The 25,988-nt window shown below is 36.0% G+C and overlaps 1 protein-coding gene across 1 annotated transcript; it reads left to right on the forward strand.

The window, feature by feature from the left end:
- The first annotated feature begins 305 nt into the window (after nt 1-305).
- LOC129753034 (uncharacterized) lies at nt 306-25,986 on the forward strand. The gene is made up of 3 exons (XM_055748827.1): nt 306-1,503; nt 1,815-5,195; nt 25,973-25,986. Exons 1-3 carry the CDS (start codon nt 306-308, stop codon nt 25,984-25,986), a joined length of 4,593 nt encoding a protein of 1,530 aa, XP_055604802.1.
- Nucleotides 25,987-25,988: the final 2 nt, after the last annotated feature.

A 25,988-nucleotide genomic window follows, 5' to 3' on the forward strand; every position in this document is an offset into this window, starting at 1 on the left:
TGCGAAACGATTTGGTTTAGAGTTTTAGAAATATCAAAGATTCGATTTTGTATAAATCTTCTTTGAAATTTTGTCAAAATCCGCGTTTTTTTTTCAGATTTGGGGAAAATTAGCAAGAAGAACTTCATTCACTCGGCGTCAGTCACCGCGTTCGGACGTTTTCAAGTTTTGGTCCTACTCGCTCGATTGTATCTTGCCAAGTGTCACAATCACGGACATCTAAATCACACCTTACTCGTAGTACCGATATCTTTTGTGCCGATATAAAAGGAAAAAACCGAATTTAGTGGACATCAATTTCAAGGATGGTGGATCCCAATCCACCTTGGGGCCACAAAACCCCTACATCCAAACAAAATTATGGACGATCTCTTCCCACCTGGATGGATCCTAAAGGATTGCACGGTGAAGTTCAGTTCTTGATCCTAAGTGCCCAAGAAAACTTCAAACTACCCAGCAACCCTTTTGTTGTTTCCAAATCCATCGACCGAGTGGTCGGGAGGATTTACGGAGCAAACCCCATTAACAACGGAGAAGCTTATCTGCTGAAAATCAGAAGCATTGAACAGGCCAATAACTTGCAAGGATTAACGGAACTGATCGACGGAACGAAAATTGTCATCGCACCCCACCCAACACTCAACACATGCCAACGGGTTGTTTCCTGTCGTGAGGCCGTCGGGCTTTCAGACGAGGAAATCCAGGAAAACCTAGCCGACCAGGGCGTTACTAAAGTTTATCGTTTCATAAAGAAAATCGACGGCAAATCTATTCCTACAAATTCCATGGTCCTGACCATAAAAGGAACTGTAGCACCAGACTTCATCTACTTCGGGTACATTCGCACTCCTACCCGACCATACTATCCGAGACCACTCATCTGCCTGAAATGCGGAAAGTTTGGTCATTCGAAGCTGAGATGTCAACAACCTGTGAAGTGCTTGAACTGTGGGGAATCTCCTTCCCATGAAGACTGCTCCAAAGAACCACACTGTCTGAACTGTGATGGGCCCCACCCTACTATGAGCCGCTCCTGTCCAGTTCAGAAAGAGGAACAGGAAATAGTCAAGATCCGTGTAGACTTGGGAATACCACAAGGAGCCGCGGTCAAAGAATTCCGGAAACGTCAAAAGGTTGGCCAAACAACTAGCAATATCCAGCAACGTCTCTCAAATCCTGCAGAAGAAGAAAAGGCAAAAGACCTAAGAATTTTACAACTTGAACAACAAATACATAAACTCACAACGCAACTCCAACAACTGTTAGCTGTACCAGAACAGGAATCAACCACCGAAACAGAAACTGACAACTCAGAAACCACTACCATCACCTGCAGCAGCCAAGACTCCAAAACAACCAAACGCAGCCGACGCAACCGTAGGTCCAAAGATGACAAACCTGCCAAAAGAAATTCAACTCCGAAGAAACAGTGCCTTGAATCCGACTCCAAACCAGGCCCATCCAAACCTTGCAACACCCAATCCCCCATTCAACAACAGACCGGTAAGTCCGTTCCAATTAATTCCACCTAATTATGGCTTTCAACTTCAACGATACATACAATATAAGTTCATCGATAAACACCAACTGTCCCAACAACAATAGACCGGTTCCTTCTCCTACCCATAAGAACAAAATATGCTTTGCAATTCAATGGAATCTCTATGGCCTAAGGGCACGCTTATCAGAGCTTCAAATGATTACAACCCAGTACTCCCCAATCATAATTGCTTTGCAAGAAACTTTAGCGCCATCACACGCCATTCCATCAACCTACATAAAAGGATATCACCTAAATCTTCATCACCAACCAGGCCTACAAGGCGCTGGAATTGCCATCAAAATTGGATTCCCTTTCGTTCACCTGCCCATCAATTCATCACTCAATGTAGTTGCCATACGTCTTAACTCTCCTATCGAGATTTCAATCGTTTCACTCTATATCTCTCCCAAAGTGTCATATCAAGAATTCAGAAACCAATTAGAAGATATATTGAGTCAAGTACCCGCACCTGTCCTCCTTCTGGGTGACTTCAATGCTCACTCTACAGAATGGGGTTGTTCCCACACCGACCGAAAAGGATCGTTACTTGAAGACCTCGTAATGAATAAAAATTTGACCATCCTCAACAACTCTCTCCCCACCCGAATCTGCCCCGTAACCGGTAACACATCTGCTATAGATCTTAGCATTGTTTCCTGGAATATGGGTTCTAAATTCAATTGGAAAGTCCTGGATGATTGTTTTGGCAGTGATCATTTCCCTATCTCGATATTCTTGGAACCCTCGACTCCCGGTTCCATCATCAGACCTCGGTGGAAATATGATGGTGCCGACTGGATTGGCTATCAAATAGACCTCGAACAAAGTCTGGAAAGAGAACCCCCACACAACACTGAAACTTTTTCCAAACTAATCACCGACACAGCTCGAAAGCATATTCCTAGAACCACCGGAGTCCCCGGTAGACCCTCGGTCCCCTGGTGGAACTCAGAAGTCCGAAAAGCGATCAAACTCCGTCGAAAAACAATGAGATTTCTCAAACGTCTTGACAACGACGATCCACGCAAAGAAACTGCTCTTCTGGAGTTTAAGGCAGCACGTTCGTCAGCCCGTTCCGTTGTCAAAAAGGCCAAACAGGATTGCTGGAAACAGTTTTTGGAAGAAATCAACCCATCAACCCCCTCTTCCAAACTATGGGAAAAAATCAAACGTCTCAATGGTGTCAATAGGACCAGTCAATTCCATCTTCTTCTCAACCAACAATACACCAATGATCCTGCAATACTTGCGGACTCTTTTTGCAATTTTTTCTCTTCCATCTCCTCCCCGGATCACAACTCTCAACATACTACAATAGACTTCTCCACCAACCTACACCTCGACTATAACACCGATTTCAGCAAAAAAGAACTGGATAAAGCCCTTGAAAAAGGAAAAGGAAACTCTGCTGGAATGGATGAAATCGGGTATCCTTTGCTTAGAAATCTTCCACCAATAGGGAGAGCTATTCTCCTCAACATCCTAAATGAGATCTGGCACAGTGGAGATATTCCCAACCAATGGAAACAAGGACTTGTAATTCCCATTCCCAAACCAAACCAGGACTTACACCAGCTGAACAGCTATCGTCCCATTACACTCCTTGAATGTATGGGCAAAATCCTTGAGCGTATGGTTAAACGGAGATTAGTTTCTATCCTCGAGAAAGATAACCGCTTTGATTATCGACAATTTGGTTTTCGTCCTGGTCTCGCTACCGACGATCACTTAACAACATTGGAAAGCATATTGGAAAATGCCCTATCAAATAACCGACATGTAGAATGTTTATCCCTCGATCTGTCGAAAGCCTTCGATCGAGTAAGCCGCTACAGAATTCTCTCCTCGATCAGAGAATGGGGGATTGTGGGTAGAATGGGAAATTACATACAAAGCTTCCTAACAAACAGAACAGCGAGAGTATTCATAGACGGTAAATACTCGTCACCCCGAGTCATACATGACGGAGTACCTCAAGGTTCGGTGATAGCTCCAACGCTTTTCCTGATCGGCTTACAATCCGTTTTTAGGATCGTGCCTGAAGATACCGAAATATTGGCCTACGCTGACGACCTCATCTTAATATCATCCTCTCCATACTCCCGCATTGCTCGGAAAAAGCTTCAACTAGCCGTCGACAAGATTTCCACCTGGGCCCCTACAGTTGGATTCACCTTTGCACCGGAAAAATCCAAACTGATGCACCTAGGTCCTCATAGAAAAAGATTGCGTAAGATCCCTCCGCTGAAAATGCAGAACAAGAACATTCCCCTGGTTCGGTCAGCCCGAATTCTTGGGGTCTGGATAGACGACCAACTTCGTTTCACCAAACACATCAACTGCGTCCGTAACGCCGCCAAAAGAAAGCTGAATATTCTCAAAAAACTCTGCTGCTCGAACTGGGCGGGATCTCGCTCATCATTACATCTGTTTGTCCACGGATGGTTGCTACCAACAATTCTCCATGGAGTCGGTTTTTTTAGCCGAGGACCCGAAAAAGTACTGGAAAAATTGGAACCGTTGTACAACCAGGCAATCCGTTACATAAGTGGTTGTTTCAAAAGTAGCCCTATTCCATCAGTGATGGTGGAAAGTGGGCAGTTACCGTTTAAATACATCCTTACAAAGGCTCTTTCTATCAAGGCTATCAGATGGTTATCGTTGAATCGGAATCAGGAAGTTCCTATGGTTCATCGTGCACAAATGTTTTTAAACAGAATCCAAGCCTCTATACCTGCCATCTGTCCTCGATACGACCCAAGGTTGCAAAAATGGAATGCGTCCACTCCCAAAGTAGACCTGTCTCTGCTTTCCAAAATAAAGGCTGGCACAAATCCGTCCTATGTACTGCCTCATTTCTACCATCTTGTCGAACGGAAATACAAAGACGTCCCAAAATTGTACACCGATGGATCGAAAACGCTCGATGGGAGAGTGGGTTGTGGTATTACGAGCGAGAACATAAATGTCTCACTTCCTCTGCCATCGATCTGCTCGGTCTTTAGCTCTGAAGCATTCTCTCTACTGTCAGCTGCCCAAAATTATTGCCCAACTACACAATCCGTGATCTTCTCGGATTCAGCCAGTGTTTTGAAAGCGGTTTCTGTGGGAAACATCAAACATCCATGGATAGTTACTCTGTCAGAAGTCGCCATCCAGAAAGGTATAACGCTGTGCTGGATTCCCGGACACTCAAACATTGCCGGCAATGAACGAGCGGACCACCTTGCGGCAGCTGGTAGTCAACTCGATCCCCAAAACCAAACGATTCCCTCCCCTGACGCTTTGAAATGGGTAAAACGACACATCACATTAGCATGGTCCCAGACCTGGAACATTATAGCCCAGAATAAATTGAGAGAAGTAAAAAATACTACTGAAGCATGGATCGACCGAGCATCTTTTCGAGAAAGGCGAATACTGACACGGCTTCGTATAGGTCACACCCGGTTGACCCACGGATACCTGATGGCCATGGATGACCCTCCTATGTGTGTTGCCTGCCAGGTCCAACTCAGCATAAAACATATTCTTCTAAACTGCCCTTGCTACCAGCAAGCTAGGATCGAGTCCGGTCTTGGGAACAGTCTTAGACAGATCCTATCCAACTGTCCCATCGAAGAGAAGAAAATTATACTGTTTCTTCAAAAAAGTAATTTAATGGACCAAATATAAAATACAACATCAAAAATGAGTACATCCAACAACTAAAATGAGTACACACGACGAACACCATTCAAAATTTTGACAAGCCACGGAGGAAAAGGGATGAATAACACGAGAGTGTTAAAATCCTAGCAAAACAAACAAAAAAAAAAAAAAAAGCAAGAAGAACTTCAATAACGAGAATCTTAAAAACACTACATTGATCTTATCCCACTTACATTCTTTTTTGTCACTTTTGTTAAGTTGAATGTCTAGATTGTTTACTATTGTTGTTATTTCAAGGTAAATAAAAATTATGTATGAATAGAAATTTTTAGTTTTGAATTTATTATACTGGGTCTTACCAAATAAATATGATTGAAATCTACACAGTGAATTTGAAAAATAAGGATAAACGGCTATTTTGAAAATGGAGTCTGATTTGTGGTACTTGGTTTTGGCGTTAATTAAACGGCTATTGGTTATGTTAAGAGTGAGTGTCTTTGTTGGTAGGGACTATTTCGGAGAGATGTTGGGTTTTGTATTGTTGTTGTTTGAGACAATCAAGTATTTGTGAATACGTTGCGTTAAGATCATTGATATTTGTAATGTTCTACATAACATTTATTCATCGAATTTCCATCTAATAACTGGAAAACAAAAGCTGATAGAATCAAACTCAATGAATTTTTTAAATCAGCGTCAAAAAATGAATCAAAATTATCTCTTATAATCTTTGCATCACGGAAAAAATGGATTTGGCTGCATAGTATTATCAGTTTTAAGCTGCAGCAGTAAGAAATTAAACGGTGTGGATTTCTTTTTTAAAAAGATGATCTTGAACGTTAGCTAAATGTTTAACCCGCCGTAGACTTATGTACTGGAGACTCAAATCCAATTGCGAGGTATTACTGTTTACATTTCTAGCAATGTTTATGTTATGTTTCGCAAGCAATTATTTTTACTTTATAAAGGGTGTCCCTCATCTAATTGCATGACAGTGAAAACGCTGTAAAAAATTACATAGTTGATAGTTGACATCTTTGATATTTCGACATTTTGATTTCATACCATATTCGTACAATCATACATTAGGCCCAACTAGAAAAAATTTACGCAACATCTGAAAGCAGCTTCTTTCATACAGAAAACTACTTTTTCGTATTTTTTTTCTGAATGGGTCTTACTTCCGGTGCTTTGGAAGACTTAGTGTTCTTGGGTACAGAAGTGACTTTTTTTGGCTTCATATCACTTCAGGGTATCCTTTGAATAAATGAACGAATAAAAATAAGTCGAAATGGTGCAGAAGACCAGCTTATAGCTTATTTTGGACTTTCAAGAATGCAAATCCAGCTGCAGAGAGCTATAGAAGTAAATTTTACGGTAAATCGAGTTTTTGTTAAAAAAAAACATCATCATCGAACCATTTAGAATTTATTTTAAATTTTACAATGCCCCCAAACATAATAACAACAAAGTAGCTATTAACATGATTCCAAAATGGTATTTGGAATAAAAATCTGTTAAAACTGTAAACCATTTTTTCGCTAATTGTGGTTTAGATTCGGAAGTTTGTTAAAGTCACTTTCAAATGCTAGTTATACGCGTTTTGAATACTGAAAAAATATATTTATGAATAATTTTATCAATAATCTAGGGAAATAGCATCTTAAATGCAAAAAAAAAACATTGGAAAAAAGTTTTTGTATAAATTTCTCATGGAGCTGCTCCATAGTTTTCTGAGCGAAGTGTAAGGATTTCGCCTAAAACTGTAGGGAAGAATGGGGATACTTGATCCGTTTTTCTTATTTTCATATTATCTTTTTGGGAAATTTTAGCAACTTGCCGTCTTTAGCATTTTCTGACAGCCTGTAATTTCAAGTTTATACTCAATTTAGAAGTTTTTTACTTAAATACAGTGTTTTCAGTTCTTTTTTTTTTCAGATAATTACTGGATGAACACTAGTTATTGGACAGATATGAGTAATTTTATGATAACCAATGATCACGATCCATTCAGAAGAAAAAAAATCTTTTAGGACTCCAGGGATCAAGTATACCCATAATATAGATTTTGGATAACTTCTTTTTGGACAAAATTGAGAGTTTACTATTGCTTTGAAAATATGGCATTATGAAGTTCATATTATACTCTAACGATTGACATATTGGAATAAATATTTTTATTATAATTTTTATCATGTGAGAAACATTTTAAGATGATAAAAAAATGATCTTCAATTCACATTTTGTAAAATTTTCGAAACAAATTTCAATAACTCGAAAAATATTTTTTTTCTAATTTGTTGAGATAACAGCATTGTTGTTTTGTTCTATTTGGCACATTTTTCTAGAACATTTTATATTTGTAAGATATTCCTTTTTCGAGATATAGCGAAGGAATCAAGTATCCCCAGGGATCAAGTATCCTCATTCTCCCTACTCACTCGCTCGTAGATGCCAACTGCTGATAAAAAAAATCATTCGGACCCCTAATCTTCTTTAGTTGATTCCGAGAACTATTTAGAAACGTTTAATCACAAAACTCACAGTTGCGGCATGATTACAAGTTGTTTTCGAACGTCGCGTTTAAAGTATGGAGTATTTTTCTGAAGATTGGGCTAAATAAATTTTCCTCATTGCTCTTTGATTGGCTCTATTTTTTACAATTTTCAAAATGCAGAAAAAAAAGAAAAAATCCTTTTAAACAACACACTTTCAAGCCTTCTTTGTGCAAATTTTGAAGCAATCATATTAACCCTTCGTTTCATGATTTTTTTTTTATTTTTCCTTAAAAATAATTTTAAACAGTTGAAAATGATGAGGGCATCATGAAAAAAAATTAAAATAAAATACGATTTTTCCATTTTTCCATACATTAATGGTTGCAAATTTGTAACTTTATGAAACGAAGGGTTAAATGAGTGATTTTCTACAGCGTTTGCAAAGTGATGCAGCTTGTTTTGGGACATCCTTTGATTTCACTCATAGAAAAGGAATCTTATGAAATGGTATCGAGATTCTAATAACTTTATTTACTAGTATAGGGACCCAAACATTTCAAACAAAATTGCCAATTGGAAGACCAAGTCTATATATTGACGATATTCTTTTCAAATAGTTTTGTATTCGAGTTTAATTGATTCAATATTTCATTATCATATTGCCTAAAAAAGCTAACGTTGAAATTTAACGCAGTTTGTATACATTTAGTAAGAAAAGCTTACATTTTACCCTAATTTATTTCGTTATAGGAATATGACATAACTGTTGAAAAACTTTCTAGTTTCTTTTAGGATAGAACACTTTCCTTTAGAAGGGTTCTCCTTGATTTGAACTATCAACTTGTGTAACACAGTTTTATATACATGTCTTATAAAAAAAGATTTTTATCTTAGATTGAGTTTTTTAGCCCTTAATCCTTCTCCTCAAAGTTTTAATACTCTTATCACAAATAACAAAAAAATCTAACTTTTTAATATGGTCAAATTTATCAAACGGTCAACTGAATGTTAAACATAGATCCACAAATCTGACTCTACTCCAATAATAAACTTCCTTGGAGGTGAAATTATCGGTATAAGATTCTATGTCGGACCGGCATTTACAAGCTTGGTGCACTGGGTTACATATCGGGCTGGCAAGCCGAGATTAGACGTTGCAGTGAGTTCGATTCACACTTTTTTTTAATGAATTATCCAATGTTTTTCTTGTTTCACTTGAATGTAGTGGTTCTGCATAATATTGCTTGGAAGCTCGTGCCTTTGTGCCAGTAGTGCTTTTCCAATCATATCATCTTAGGTAGACTACACTTGTCAGTGCATTTTCGGCTCAGAGATTTGCTAAACAGGCATTGGATTTTTGCAATCTGTTCTATTTTTGTAGTTGAAGCATTAATTCTTGATTTTTCTCCATTATCAGCTAAGATCGTGATAAGAGCAGTCTCACTGCACGCTGTTGGATGATGTGCTTTAGAAATTTAAAGTTTTAACTGAGACTGAAAATTTCAATATATTGATTACTACTTTATACGTAAACTTTGCTTTCATATGACATTTACATATCTATATGGATTATCAAGAAAACGCATCCAATCGACACGAAGCAGTAATTTGTATTCCACAAAACAATTCACAATATAAAATCTTTGAAAAAAAATCATTGCAAATCTCGACGTGCTTAAAAAATGTCCAAATATGAGTCCAACTACAGAAAGATGAAATGGTGGGAATAGAAATAGACAACAAAAATTATGATGATCACACGGGAAAACATTTCCCTTTATTCCGATAGACTTCGACATTCGACCAGTATAACTTTCATAAGCCAGGTTGTCTCCTGTAAATAGTAGAATGTTAATACATGGGCCTAGGAAAGGCGCAAGATGTGGGTTCAAGTCCTACCGGGAGACAAGGCAGGTTTTATTCGCATGTTCTTCAACATCAATTTTCATCTAATCTATTCCCTGAAATTTCAACTTATACAGTAGGATTCATTTCTCCACAAAAAAATCAAAAATATTTCGAAACTCTTACTATGTAGTCAAAAATGATTTTTCATTATCGAAGAAAAATAACACTGAAACAAATCCAGCAAAAGTTCATTAATCTGAAGTAAAATTCAACCTCTTTTCTGTTTGTTTTAAACTGAATAACTTCTAATTAACCTAACATAAAGAATAATAGTTAAGAGCAAACGTTTTGCGTATCACATGTAGGCATACAACCCTTCACGCTTCTGGCCGCTTCAAAACAACATGCGTAATTCGTGTAACTGTACCGAGTTCTTGATGTAGGTCAAAACCAACAACAAACAGCGTTCGACCGTTTTACATTGACACTGGTTTTCTGACATTGAAAGATCTCTGCTGCTCTAACTAACGACCGCCGTTTCATGCGCGCCACAAGATCAATTCTGCACCGTATTAGATTCTTGGCCGTTCAATCTCTTCAAGCTACAAGCTTCCATCATATGATTGACTGTTTACTATCAGTAAGAAGCCGGCTTGTAGGAACACACAGTTTCATAAACACGACGCCAGTTTGCCGGCAAAACAGAAAACCCGTTTTATTTATCAGGCCCCTAACGATTAAATTCGCGCACTTGATTTTTAGCACACGGAATCACCTTCGAAAAACTGCCTTACAACTGCGTTTCTTGCGGTCCGATTAACATGGGCACTGCTTAGTTACATGGCCGATTTCTTGATTAGATTATTGAAACTGCATTGCACAATTAATCTATTATTTTTCTTTTTCTTTTTTCGGTTTCATCGATAGCCTAACGGTAGTCACGAATATTCGTTACCGATCATCGGTTGCGCAACGAACTTTCTAAGCAAACAAGTGAAGGCACTAAATCATAATTTAGCTTACACCCTTAAAAAAATAACTGAAACTAGCACCTTTCACAGTTATCGATTGTACCTCCACGTAAGATACCCAAAATTAGGAAAACTAAAACCTTTCTTCATTTTTCGTTAATAGAACTGTCACGACGTCTTCAAATATTTTAAATTCCTTTTTCTGGGCTTCTTCATTCAGGTAACACTCATTCATACCCAATACATATAGGCTTTTTCCACTGCACTTCGATGAGTCCCGTTGCAGCAAAACCGGTATCAGGTGTTCCGGGAATGTGGAACTAGCTTAATGACCGAGTGGATTACTTTTTCTCAAACCAAACCGAAGGGATTTAACTCCAGTAAAAGAGGAAACTTACAGCTGAACTTTGTTCCCTGTAGGACGTCAGCAGCCACAAAAAAAAACGAAATATCTATTCACTGGCTCCAAACCGAATCACTCGAGAGAGATCTATTAGCTCAAGACACAGATTTAACGCCGCCCGATCCGAATCCGTTGATAACGCCGCCGCCACTGAATAGAACTTCACGTGCGCAAACGGCTTTTAAAGACTGGCCGTTCAAAACGTTTTGCCGGTCGTGGGCTAGGGAAGAACACATATCGGTACCCAGGCTTGGCCCGGTGAAGCGCACACATCCAAACGTGTACCTAGGCTAAGGTTCGAAAAAATCGCGGGAGGTTTTCTTCTAATCAACTGTCCATCAGATGGGCTCTAGGGTAGGGTTACCAATTTATTTGGTATTTTAGCGTTAGTAACCAAATAAGTTTTCCTCTCGACCAAATACCTAGGAAATGCTGCCTTGAAAATCACGGCCCCTAATTCAGAAGGGCAATGAACAAATTTTGAAGTTAAAATGCCTGTATAGCGCCTAAGGTGATATTGGTGGATGTGGATGGTGTGTTTTTCGAATTCCGTTTATCTGTACATTGTTGCCTAAGTGCTGCACCAAGAGATTGAGGATTACGTAACAGCAGGAACAAGTTTTTTTTTCATCATCTATTTTTGCATAATGGTTGGCTTATCTTGATATTTTTTGAGTGGATAACCTGATTTTTTGAGAGTTCTTTTCTGGTTTATTATTTGTGATTCAATCCAGATTTAAGGAAAAATTCTTTAACGATTGAAATTTCGTGGAATCCATTTAAGACTCAGTGTGTTATGTTTATCTTTGTTATGCTCTACCTTACTGGTGATTGACGCTTCACACTGAAGCGTTGAACTGAACGATAGAGGACTAGGTATTTCTGTAGAAGCTGGTCTGAGTTGAGCACGTAGGTGTAATTATGGCTGCTCTATCAAGCATTGATTAACTGCAGCTGAACTATATATTTTGTTTAATCCTCTTTGCAGCTGTTTAGACTATCCAAATTTTAGCCAATTCATAGGGTTTTCTTGTTTTCGCCTACCACCACAAACTACAATCTATCCAGTTGTACTCAGGGAACAGTGCGGGTATGAAGTCTTCAACAACAATATTTTTTTAAGAACCATATTCCGTTGCCAGAGTAAGAGCAGAACCCTTATACAAACGTAAAATAAAAAGTCTTGGTTTTCACCGGAAAAATTATCACTGAGCCATGTTTTACTACATTCTTATTCTTATTTCTTCTCGCCGATGCTATTTTTAGCACGACTTGAACTTACTTTATCGGCTTGATCCTGTAATTGTCCAGTTACTGAGACTATATGACTTACGTATTCGTTTATATCCCGTAGCGTTTACAATCTTTTACACTCCGTAGAAATATTTTACATTCTTTTATACTCAGTAGAGTTTACACATTTAGTTTTCTGTGTTTTGTGAACATTTCATTGTGTGTGTTTAATTTTAATGTCCGTACACTTAGACAATTTCCATAATCTATTTGGAGGCGTTTCTGTATTTGAAACACTCATGAAAAAAATGATGTGTTTAAGAAGGACGTAGACTTTTATCCATCGAGCGTTTCGATAATGTTTGCGTCTTTGATAAACTTTATCAAATTTGAGCGATCTATGGAGGCTTCCATTGTTTGCTTTTCGCTTTGCGTAGAACGACAAATCAAGGCTAGGTAACCGAAACGATCTGCGACTTTTTTAAACATGTGGTCCTAGTATTTCTTCAGATTTTCCTTCGGAAACATTCATGATAGTCTATCAATTACAAACTTTATTAACAATGGTGCGAGGCTAGACATTCGTGAATGATTGAGTGAGCGAGGTTCAAAATATATCATCAAGTATGTCAATCCCCTTGGATTGGCCACGAGACGAAAAACAATTGTAGCACCCGATGAGACATCCCCTGTTTTTTAATTAGGTGATCCAGAAGATGTTAGCAACTATCGACCAATATCAAGTCTCAGCGTATTTATCAAAGTTGTCGAGAAATTACTAGTAAATAGAATTACTTATTTCCTCAATCGTAACCATGTTCTATAAAGTATGTAATAAGGGTTTAGAGCAGGCTCAAATACTTTTATTGCAATTTCTGAACGAGTGGATTTCATAATTCAAGAAATTGATTCCGAAAATATGCCTTATTCTTGAACTTAAAAAAGGCGTTTGATACGCTTAATCACGGCATCTTACTGGAAAAATTAAATAAATATGTAATAAGAGGCATAGCAAATGATATAATTTGCAGTTATCTTTCGGATAGGAAACAATATGTAGTTGTTCAAGGAGTAGAGAGTGAAATCAGAGATATTTTTGTAGGCGTCCCACAAGGCAGCAATATAGGGCCACTACTCTTTCTTTTATATGTTAATGATCTATGTAAACTTCCACTTTTAGGTACATCAAGGCTTTTCGCAGACTGCACAGTTTTGCCTTTCTTTCAGAAAGGTATAGTTATCGGTCGATTTGGGAGATCCTTAATTTTGGGTCTTAGATATACCTTTATAGGTACCTATCGAATCAGCTCGACGAGTTCAGACGATGTCAGTGTTTTTTTGTGTGCTGGTGTGATTTTTTGTAAACATTGTCCACACGTTTTTGCGAAACTGGGAAGTACAATAAAAATGATTTTCGTCTTAAAAAATTTGATTTTTTTCCCTCTTCAATGTATAAAAGAAAGAAAAAAAAACAAAATAGTTTGAAAAAATTTTTTCATAGTAATTATCATCAAATCATCACTCCAAAAAACATGTCAATTTGGCTTGCTAGCCACAACCAGCAATCACTAAAATGAAGATTATCGTGTATATGACGTCATTTACACGATGGGCGCGTTTGCTACACGCTATTCGCTACACGATGGGCGCACTCCATTCCCACTCATAATGTCTTCATGACGACAAAACGAGCGGTAGAAAAGGGAATAAGAATTCTTATATCTTAACAATTTTAACTCAGTGTTAACCGAACCGGTCGCAAAAACTTTGAAGCCGAAGCTTCAAAACCATATTGTGATAATATGGAGTTTCATAAAGGGGTACAACCCCAAATTGCCATATCAAACCGATGGGTGTAGGGTTCAACACCGCATTTTTCTGCAGGCTGGCTTCGATACGTTGAAGCAAGCGTGAATCTGTTAGATAATTTTGTAGTAAGTTTGAAAAAGGGCGAACGCACCAAATGTAAACAAACATAGCGTAACATTTCATAAGGGCGAAACTATCAGTTAGCTCGAAAAAAAAACGCTTTTGAAACTTCGGAACATCTAATCAAATCCTATTTCAAAAATCGACGCTATCTATTGGCCCTACCCGGATAAAAAAAATCCCATTTTAAATAGGCGTAATTTCGCGTTCAAAAGAAAATGCATCAACAAAAAGTTTCACCCAATTTAATTTTATCAACTGTTTTAAAGTTTAAAGTGATTTTTTGTACAGACGTGTTAATTTCAAAATGTTGAATTCCCTGGACTTTAAAGTATTTCTGATTTTAAACTTAACTAAAAAAAATCGGGTCCAATAGTGAGTTTCAGAATTCAGATTAAAATCCACAAATTCAGATGCAATCCAGCGCTAGACGATTTTCAAAACAAATTTACAAAACCGACATAATGGACAAAAATGTCAAAATAGTCAATTACTACAAAAATGACAATTGTTTAAATTTTCTTAAATTACAAAGTGTATCAAATTTACATAATTGATAAAATTGATAAAAATTACAAAATAGACAACATTCACAAACTTTAATCAAGTTTTAACAAGCCTGACATATTTCGCAAATATGGGAAAAAATTACCAAAATTGACCAATTTTGAATGGATTGACATAAATTATAACATTTACAAAATTGACAAAACTGGATAGATAAAATGAATATAAATCATAAAACTGAAAAAGTTTTCAAAATATGCAAAATTGACAGAATCAATATAGAAAAAAATTAAACAAATTTACCAAACTGACATAATTTACAAACATTTCAAAATAGTCTATAATTACAAAAATGACATGATTGTTAAAATCATCAAAAATTACAAATTGGACCAAACTTGCATAGTTGACAAAATTGAAAGAGAAATGACAACATTCACAAACTTGATAACCTGACAAATTTTGCAAATATGGCAAAAAATGTGCCCTTTTCAAAAATCGACCAAATAATTTTTCTATCTTACTGTTAGGGGATTTAATCGTTTTTATCAAAAGCTCATTTTAAAGTGCTTTAAATGTAGGTAAATCGTCCCGAAGACACTATTGGTCTAAAACGCTCCGTTTTGGCGTAAAAAAATTTGATCACCTTTTTACATCGTTTTACCCTGTGTGGCATCGGTTGGAAACAAAAAGTTTGTTCAATGAAGTCTGGTAGAAATAGGTCGAAACAAGTAGAAATGAATTCACAGTTGATCACCTGTCTTTTTCCAATTTACTTCAATCGATTTATTTCAGGTCGAAACGAATTCTGCTGCCGATCTGGATCGGTTTGACAGGTTTCGATCGATTTCAACTTCAGGCTTCGTTGAACAACGACTTGTTTCTACCAAAATATTGGCTCATTGAACAACTACCAGTTGACAGTAACCAATTTCTACCTACGATTGAACGAAACTAAAAAAAAGTCGGTTTTCATACACACACAGCGCTCTGTACATCATTCGGCAATATCTTTACTGACTGATTATTTCCATCCTACTTTGTCTTGTGATAGGATTTGGGATATGTTATATTCGGTTCCTTTCAGGCATATGCAATGCGGTTGCGCTGGGAGGAAAATGCCAGTTATTATAAAGCTTGTTAATGCCGGTCAGGCATAGACTCTTTTACCGATAATTCCATTTCCAATGAAGTTCATTATTGGAGTAGAGTCTGATTTGTGGGTGTAGTTACTCAACATTTCAAAATGAAATTGATATGTGTTACCAGGTTATCAGCAGCTAGTTCAGAAAAAAAGCAGTCCGAAAAAGCAATTTAATTTTTTAAGTCAAACACTATTTTTGAGGTCAAAATTTAATAATGCTCTACCTCTAAAACTCTGATTTGCCTAAATGTTTTCCAGTACTCGTTTATTATTATTAGTACGCAGTTCAGTCCAATAAGGTGAACTAATAGCATAATTCATTAGAAACCCTCAAATCTCTTGTTAAACCCCATCAGGAAAAACCTTTCTTACTAAGAAATTCCATGAAATTACGTTTGAGTAAATTTGAACTACAAAACCTTTTTACAACTTTAGTAGTTGAGAGCAGGTAAATGAAGACAGTTACAGCAGCTTCTGCCGAATTTATATATACTCAAAATCATTCTTCGTCGAAAATGTCTTACGTATTTTTTTATTTCAGTATTTTGGCTAGAAGCCAATTACTGTTTTCAAAATAGTTTTTTAAAGTCGCTAACAGGAATACGTTCAAAGTGTGTTAAATTTATTTACAATCTTATGTTCACAGCATATTCTTTACTATTAAATTAAGTATTTTTGCGAATCTGTCGGTGGTTTGCTAACAGAAATTTAAAGCCCCTTTTCGAGAGATTAATTGCTTTGCTGATTGTAGATTTCGATTGCTTCCGATACCGGCTCAATTCACTAACCATAAACACGTTCGTCGCCATGGGACCCATATTCGAGTGACGGGTGTATTTCCTGGGAGGTCCCGTCACATCGAAAACGGATGACGCTCTCTTGCTCCAAATAGCCGCTCAGTTTAGCCACACATTTCAAGTCTTAAAGTTTTCCCTCTTTACTCTCTCGCTCTGAGAATTTCTTTGGGCCCGGCTAGTAAAACTACCGAAATGAACGTGGCGACTAAGGTGTTAAGGTTGTATATTCAAAAATGTAGCCCTATTATTATCATATCTATTCGACACGAATGCCATAAGGATGGTAAAGTGTCGTTAATAAAACTTAAAAAAAAATCATATCAGTCTGAGTCAGGCTCTAATAATCATAATGAGTCAGGAACTGAAATTACAATGTTTTGACAATTTTTCGGAAAAATTTTAATCAAAATGGTAGAACACTATGAACAAATAATATGTACATACTTGTCGGGAGACTTAAGACTCTCATGGTTTAGTTCTAGATGTAAACATAAACAAGTCCGAGTGTGGACGAGGCTTAAGATGGCGTACATTATTGTATCTTGGCAAAAATGACTTCCACTACAATTATGCTCCAGTGTGAATATTATACGTAATACCTTGGCACTATAATGACGTTAGATGAAACTATTTTATAGGGGAGAGTGGGGTATCGTGGGCCATGGGGAAACGTGGGCCACTTTTAATATCTCAGATGTGTGTTGAGATAAAAATCTCAAACCAACTGTCATCGTCGTCGCTTTGCGTGAGCATATATTTCTATATGTTGTTGACTGAAATACGCATCATATGCTTCTTTTATTTATCAATCTAAAAAAAGTTTGAAAAATTCACTTGCATAATTAAAAAAAACACCCGCTAATTTCATCGATGGGGAGCCTCAAGTGCATAACAAAAATATGCTCATACGCTCATGATCTTAGTTTTGTCATGATCTTTAACGTGGAAAAGGAATTTTTGATGAAACATCAATAAGTCACACAAACGCAACCAATTTGCAAATCATAGCTTGTGGGGAATCGTGGGCCACACATCTTGAATCACCTATATTTCTTTGTTTTTATACACATTCAGAACTTAAAATACGTTTTTCCTATCTGTAAAGTTTTCTTATGCCAAATGAAGAGTTATGAAAAATATTTTGTCCATCCTATATAAGAAATTTTGCCAAAACGTTCGCGAGTCAGGTTTTGGAATCTATGCGATCATACTCTATGCTCTTTTTTATTTCATCATCTGAAATTGCTTAAAAATAACGAAATGAATTAGGAAATCACAGTTTTGGGTCAACTCATAAACTTTGCATGTTATTTGGTCAATTTGGATTTGGTGGCCCACGTTTCCCCACCATTTTTCAAAATCCAAAAAATATTGCTTTTTTTCAAACAATCAGAATTTGGGACAAATAACTTATTAAAATTTTTGAAAAAATACCTTATGATACCTTGAAAATGTAGAAAACCGTACCAATTTTCATTTTCATTTAATCTTTTATAATAAAGAAGTTATGGAACAACGAAAAAAAGTGGCCCATGATTCCCCACTCTCCCATACTATTTGAAAACGAATAAGATGGATGTATAAGATTACCTTCTTCCTAGGGCTGCATTCCATGCGAACAGAAAAAAAAATTAACTTTCAGGTTTCATTCAATTTAAATTTTCTGGTAACCCTTTGCACCACACACTTACAACGCACGCACTTCTTGAAGTTTGCATGCAAACCAACTGTGTAACAAATGTACTTTTGACTTAGAAACTGACCTTTTCTGTTATCGTTCCAAACTAAAGAACAACAAACATTATAAATCGAATGTAGAAATAAATATGTTTAAAACAACAGTGTTTTATTGAAACAACAATCAACCAGATCATTAAACTTACGCGTATCATTCACGCTAGACAAACTACAATTGAAACAGAACGTTTCGAGGTTCGATTCTCGTTTTGCGGTAGAGCAACCATAACCGATTCTTCAGGTAAAAATCAGAGCTACTCAACAATACAAAAAAAGAAGATAGGCGTTCGATGTTTTGTTATCAACCTTCACGATGACAAAATGACGTGGCGTCCAGCGCAACGTCACTCGGTAGCGAGACCAATACATGCATGGCTAGTTGATCTGTCCATAAAGATAATATTGAGATTCCAAAAGCGTGAACATAGAATGTTACCTACTTAGAAATTTAAAAAAAAAACAAGTGTCCACGCGGATAAATTGGCATGATTCTACCATATCTTTTCGAACCAAGCTTTACCACACCCCGATACTTATCGCTTCCAAAAAAAGCAAATCAAATAAGCGTCTGTCAACCGAATGTGTAATATAAAATCGTTCTTATCAAGCCGGGCAAATGAATAAAGAATCAACACATCCACGCAACCCCTTAATCGAAATACTAGAAACAGTTCAATCGTGAAACACCACGTGGATCTTCGTTCTTCTTATCCCACAATAAGAGTTAACAGCTTTGGTTGATTGTGAGCATGGGAAGTAAGATTAGAGTAAACAAACCATAAAGAAGGTAGCTTTTTTGGCCCATAGCGAATGCATAGGGATTGATAGTATACGTTTGTGTTGGAATCGGTAAGCGGAAAACCCAATCCCTAATCACAACAAACAATTCATATTGAAGAAAAAGCTAAGATGAATGTTGTACATTCGCTTTTAAAAATGGATCACTAAACTGAAACGTGAGATGAAAACATTTTCTCAAGGGTGTCAACACTTTGAATGTTTTCCAGTCACCTTGAAAACAATTATTGGCTTCTAGACAAAATACTGAAATTTTAAAGAATTCTTAAATTTTTCTACTTTTTGAGGTGCATGAAGTTTTTTCGTAAAATTTGTCAAAATGCTTTTCAACACTTAAAAGCCCAACGTCTTTTTCACTTTTTGGAAGAACCAAGATCGCATGATTTCGCTTATATATTGCTAACGACAATATTCTGGTTTTCTAATTTGCAAGCGAATAAAAAATATACTGCACTGATGCTGAAGGCAATGCAATGAATTATATTTCAGTCTTACAAACTTTTTTTAATTCATTTTTTTTATTTTTTATAATTTGTCATCTCATCAACATTTCAAAGAAAACGAAGAATATGAAATTCAGAAGTTGAGAAATACAGAAATACAAAATTCTTAGCTATTTTCTCGGACTGATTTTAAGTAGGTATACGAGGGCAAAGTAGTGACAATTTTTCTAAAAGAAATGTCGACTCTGAATTTCATGACGAACCTTTTTTTCATCTCAATTTTATGACCCAATTGATAAAAAAAATATAAAATCGTGCAAATTTATAGTCTATTATATTAAAATGTTATCTTTTGAAAAAAAAACCTTAAGTTGTTTTTGACATTTAAGACTCTTCCATAAATGTACAATAATTGTTAAAAAAATAAAGAATGAGAATTTAAAAGTAGGTATCTAACCTAAAATTTCACACTTTAACCAATGCAAAATGGAGTTCGGAACGTTTACTGAAACATCCGTTATAAATTTAAACCAGAAGCCTCTCAGCTCATTATATTGAAAATTTGAGAATCCTACATTGAACTTCGAAAATACCCAAACTTGAGAGCTTTCCCCTCCAACCCGAATGAAATTCTCTCCCTACAGGTTCGGCTATTCACGGCTTAGTCCAAAGCTGAGCTCTTTTAAGAAAACTCATCCCTCAAAATCTGATACCGCAATGAAAATCGAACCCTATAGCAAAAAAAAACAACAGGTATGGGAATCAAACTCATACCTGCACTGCAGTGGCACTGCGCTTGCTATCTAAAGATCCTAGTCCAGCCACCGACGCTTTGTCTGTACCGTCGGCTACATCAACACAAAAGGTGGATTTTACGCCAAATGAACACGAAGTTAGCATGACCCTCTCAGAATTCAGTAAAATTTTGTGGACATAAAGATAGCCAGTAAAGCAACTTGGCATACTTTGTTTTCCTTAAAATTATCTAGACTAAAATTTCAAATGGGCTAAACTTTTCAGGCAAAATTTGTATGAAAATTTTTAGCTCGAAGAATACAATTCCTAGAAAAATATGGTTCGTGAAAGAGTTTTGGAAAAATGATTGAATTTTTAGATAAAAATATTTATTTTTTTTAAATCCTACATTTCTCAAAAAATACCATCTCAGAATTTGATGAAATTTTCTTCTAAACCGGGTAACAATAAGCAAAAACTTTTTCTCAATTTTTCTTTTGAAAATCATGTAATTTTTTTTTCAGTGTAGGTTCTAAACATTTTATTCAAAAATTGCTTCGTTGAATTGATTGTATTCATCGATGAAATAAGAGCTTCGATTGTTATAATTGATGGTAAAAGTAAGGGGAAACCCTACACTGAAAAAAAACCCAACTAAAAACTTAAATTCGATTTAAAAAAAGGTCATCCCTGAATTCGATGATTTTTTTCTGATTGTGGGGAATAATTTGGTCTATTACTCCTTTGAACATGGATTTCCACTTACTTCTACCACCTATCATTACAATCGATGCTCTTATTTCTTCGAAATCAGTACAATCTATTTAACGAATAAAAGGTTGCAAATCTACACTGAAAAAAAATAAAATGATTTAAAAAAAATCATGAAAAAGTTTATGTTAGAAAATAACATTAAATATGCACAAGCTGCAATGAATGGAGGATTTGTAGGCTTTATTATTACCCGTCTTAGAAAAAAAATTTCATCAAATTCTGAGATGGCATTTTTTGAGAAATTTGGTTTTAGTTTAAAAAATGCATTTTTCTCAGTGTAAGATTCAAACTATTTTTTGTCAATATTTTTTTTCTTAAATTAAAATCATTTTTCTTAAGCTCTTCCGTAGACCACATTTGTGTAGCAATTGTAATTTTAGAGCTAAAGCTTTTTAAAAAAAAATTTGCCTGAAATGTTTGACTTTTTTCAAATGTTAGTCTAAATCTTTTTGAGGAAAAATAAGTATGCCAAGTGCCTTAACTACGTGACGGCTATACACACACTAAGTTTCAGTCAATTCTGAGAGGGTCATGCAGATACGCATGCAGATTGGCGCGAAATCCGTCAAAAGACAGATATTCTACAAATAAAGCAGGATAAAAAAATATTCTCCAACAAAATAGTTCTCAACAAAGCTCAAAAATAGTTTACCGCTGTTAATTTACCCCCCAAACCAGAGGTGCCAGGTGTCCTGATTTTTTAGGATTTATCTTGATTTTCGAGAGACCGTCCTGATTTTTCAAAAACACTTGAATTGTCCTGATTTAAAAAACGGTCTTTTAAACGTCCTGATTTATCCTGATTTTCATAAAAAATATCTAAATTATAACTATAAATTAAAGTTAAATGATAAAAACATCAAACAAATCAATCATAAAATAGATCAACCGAGGATAAACTTTTGTTCAGATGATATTGAGGTGGTGTTTTTAGATATGAACTGCAGGCCAACTAAGGTTCTGCTCGCGTCAGTTGCATAGTTTTAGGCGTCTTCAGTACCTATATTTCGCCTTTATGTATGCAGCTTAAGTAGAGCTGCATGTTATTTCCACCAATCTAGTGGTGTCCTGAAAAATCCTGATTTTTTTTCATCGCGATGTTCTGATTTTAGCCAAAACCACCTGGCACCCCTGAGCTTCGCACAAGAGAAACAACAACAACAACTGAACAATTGTAATGCACGTACAAGTATAACTAAACCAAAGGTGCCAAGTGTCCTGATTTATCAGGATTTGACTTGATTTTCGAGAGACCGCCTGATTTTTTAAAACTCCCGAGTTGTCCTGATTTCTGAAAATTTGTTCCTAAAATGTCCTGATTTGTTCTGAATTGCATGAAAACTTCTAAAATATAATCGAATTTGTAGTTAAAAAAGTTAAAAGTTGAGTTAAAAATAGTTAAACCCATTTAACAGATGGTAATCTTCGGTTCAGATCATATTTAAATTGTGTTTTTCGATATGAACTTCCTGCCAAAAATCTAGGCATTTAAAGCACCTGTATTGCGCCTTTATTTATATGAACTAAAGCTTAGTTCTTTTAGAAATAGGATACTTTCATTTGCTAATAGCTCGTTTATTAGTAATCGTACATTCAAAGTTTTGACAGCATGCTGCCTGTGAAAAGTACTATCTGACCTATTTTTTTTTTTCAAAATTTTAAATTTACGCGTTTTCGATATATTTACGATGCAAGAGAAAATGAAAAAAAAAAATTTGCACAGTTTCCCTCAAAATCCATCTTTATCAAATTGATAGCTGACAAAACCGTTGATTATTCAATGAATTATTGTGTATGAGTGGTTGAAAAGTATGTAAACACTGTCAAAAATGTCCACAAAGATCAAATCAAGTATTGAAGTGAAGCACATGATCGGTAGCTACGGTTAAGGGTCATCTGGGAAGTCAAATTTCATACCTCAAGCTTTTTTAATCTGGAATAAGCAAAAAACTAAGGGTGGGTCACTGAAATGTCCAAAAAAAAATTCTCCGATAAGCTGAAAGTGTTACCTAGTAATGAGTCATTCAAACCCAACCTCAAACAACAATTTTTTGCTAGTTCCAGAGCTCGTAAGCTGTATAGCCGATACCGAGGCTATGAGACAGATGATTTTAGACAAACGACAAAACTTATGTAAAACTCTATTTCTAACCATTCCAGCTTTTGAACCCTATACCATGTCTGCTCGTGACAAGGTCCCGAGCATTTCAAAAAATGTATTTGCTAGTTGTTTTGTATAAAATAAATTGATTTGCCAAAATTCTGCTCCTGTGGAAAGAAAACCACAATTTTCAAAACGAAAATTTTGGTTTTCGCTGTTTTTTTAAATCCTAAAAATGGTAATCTTGTATGTACACTTCGCAACCTCCGATCTATACTAACCGGTAATACTTCAAGTTCGATCTTAAGATGGTTTCACTTCGTTATTGTCAGATTTTGCCAGCAGAATTTGCATTAAAAACGCTTTAAAGTGGCTCAAAAATAATCAAGTTTGTTAATTTCGAAACAGATATATCCACTAAATTGAGAAGAGAAGTATTGAACCGAAAAGTTGCAGAAATTGAAGGAGGTGAATGTCAAATCTGCCACGATGGAGGTGATAGAATCAAATTTGCTTACAACGAAAATCCCAAAAAAAAACAGTTCTCCGCTTGAAGGGCAAGTTAGGTGTTTTGACAAGCTGGTATTTTTTCACAAACTTGAGTTGTCAATATTTAACTTAGGTTTAAGGCTTAAGGGGTGGGAGTTCTCAAGTTTGGGAATTTTTGATTTTCTGTGTAATTGTTGTCCAATAGAGTTGTTTTTGACATTTCTTACGCACATTTGCTGAGCGTGTACAGATGGGACAGGATAATTAACCTAAAAAACTCTCGGTACAAAAAATGGGCAGCCGGTCGACAAATATGGTCGTTGTTTAGGTTGATTGTCCCAAAACTGATAAGTGTTGGTGAAACAACCAGCATAATATCACGAACACTACTAGCACCAAATAGGACTATAGCATGAAGATATTTGTATTTTAGACTAACGGCTAGCGTGTTTGGTTTGTAATCTATATATATAAAAATGAATGTTTGTCTGTCTGTCTGTTCCCTATAGACTCGGAAACTACTGAACCGATCATCGTCAAAACTGGCATCTGAGGGTTTTTGAGGCCGGGGATGGTTTCTGTAATAGTAAAAACTCCATCCGACTTAAGGAAAGAGAGGCTTCCATACAAAGTTTGTAGTTTTTCGAAACAAATTAAAGTCATGACATCCATTTTCTTGAGATTTTTTTTTCCTTTGGGCGGTTTGTTTTTCGTGTCTATGGTCGAGGCGTCGCGAGCCAACGTCGCAAAAGGAAAGTAACCCAGGCATAGCATACTGATCAGTATGAATATTTTGGCGCGTATTTCTCAACCAAGCATATTTTCTTTGAGGGGTTTGTTTTTCGTCTCCATGGGCGAGCAAACGTCGTCGCAAGAGGATAGTAACCAAAGCACTCTGTTCATTGAAAGCTGGAAAATTTAACAATAAGGCGCCTGTTTCTCAAACACGTGGGGCGATATGCAACCTAGATGTGTTTTTTTTTTCTTGCTTATTTGATTTGTACACAGCACGTGGTAATGAATGACGCCTAGATGTGACACGGATTGGTATTTTATCAATCGAATCAAAACCAATTGAAAGATTTGCAAAAATACTTCCATATTTAGTTCGTGTTAATGTAGGTAGCATTCGATTTTTCATTCAAGGAACATTAGAACATGTTCAAACGTTCAACTTTTTCTGTTAAAAAAAATTAAAAATTATGTTTTCTTCTAGAAATTGGTACTTCGGCCCAAATACACAACTGAAACGAATTTAGAAATGAAAATGGGAGCTTTTTATTCTAAATAATTCTGAAAAAAAAACCATCGTACTTTTTGCTTACATACCAATTCAAGTACGTACTTAACATGAAAAGTGTTTTTGTGTTACATGGCTGCATAAAAGAGACTTTTGATCCGCTTCGTTTTTGAAAAGCGAGACTTTAGAACTGATATTCAACTGGACGCAAAATTTTTAAGAAAATTTTTTAGTGTACCCTTAAAGTGTTAAAAACAATATTCCCTTTTGTCAACTTACACGGTGGGGCAAGGGCAAACGTCGAACTTTTAAGAAATTCATCTTCAAAATGATTCAATATGTTGGAAAGACCAGAAGGGGTATTCCGAATGTTGAAACTGCAGCGGATATTGAAAATTATTAAATGTCTTTGTAAATGAAGGTCATTCCCTTTGAACAGCATTCGTTAAAAGTGGAATAACAAACATAAATTTATATTGCAGGAATACTGCAGATATATCAGTGAAACTTGATAGAACAAAAAACAGGAATTCATATTAAATTCATTTCAAAGCCATTACTCTGACGTTGTCCACTTTTATTCAGTCTGTGAAGCCTAATTCGGCTAAGATAGCGTATGTCTGATCAAAAATGACACAACGAAAAATGTAACACACGAAGATATTAAAATAGAATTGTACACTCTACGGAGTAAAAACAGAAACGTTGTTCATTTAGTTTCGAATAGAATTTGAAGAAGAAGATATTTGCACCTCATTGGCACAGGATTCGCACAATATTGGTGTTAGGGAGCTTCGTGTTGAATACAATTAGTTGTACTAATGTAAACTTTGGTGTATCGCATCTTTTGTCTCAATTTAGAATAGTGCTAGCTCCAATCAGCATAAAAATTTTAAAAACCTCTTCTTCAATGTAGTAATCTTATAACGTTACTGTTACCTGTGGTTCTACTACTTTTATTTTTATAAACATTTATGAATTTTACAAATTTGCATATAATTTATACCATCCTCGAAGAGAAAGACTACACAAATCTCTTACTTGACCTTACACAATGTTCTTCACCTCTACTTAACTCTGTCGAATGGATTTCGATAATTAAACTCATAACCATTACCCTTCTATTTAAAGGTGATAATGGATAACG

Source organism: Uranotaenia lowii, chromosome 3 (assembly GCF_029784155.1).
Source record: "Uranotaenia lowii strain MFRU-FL chromosome 3, ASM2978415v1, whole genome shotgun sequence".
Lineage (NCBI taxonomy): Eukaryota > Metazoa > Arthropoda > Insecta > Diptera > Culicidae > Uranotaenia > Uranotaenia lowii.

Bases quoted from the DNA above. Each gene is read 5' to 3' on its own strand.
- LOC129753034 (XM_055748827.1), top strand. From the start codon at position 306: ATGGTGGATCCCAATCCACCTTGGGGCCACAAAACCCCTACATCCAAA. The intron at 1,504-1,814 runs GTAAGTCCGTTC...ATCACCAACCAG, and splicing joins CCCCATTCAACAACAGACCG to GCCTACAAGGCGCTGGAATT.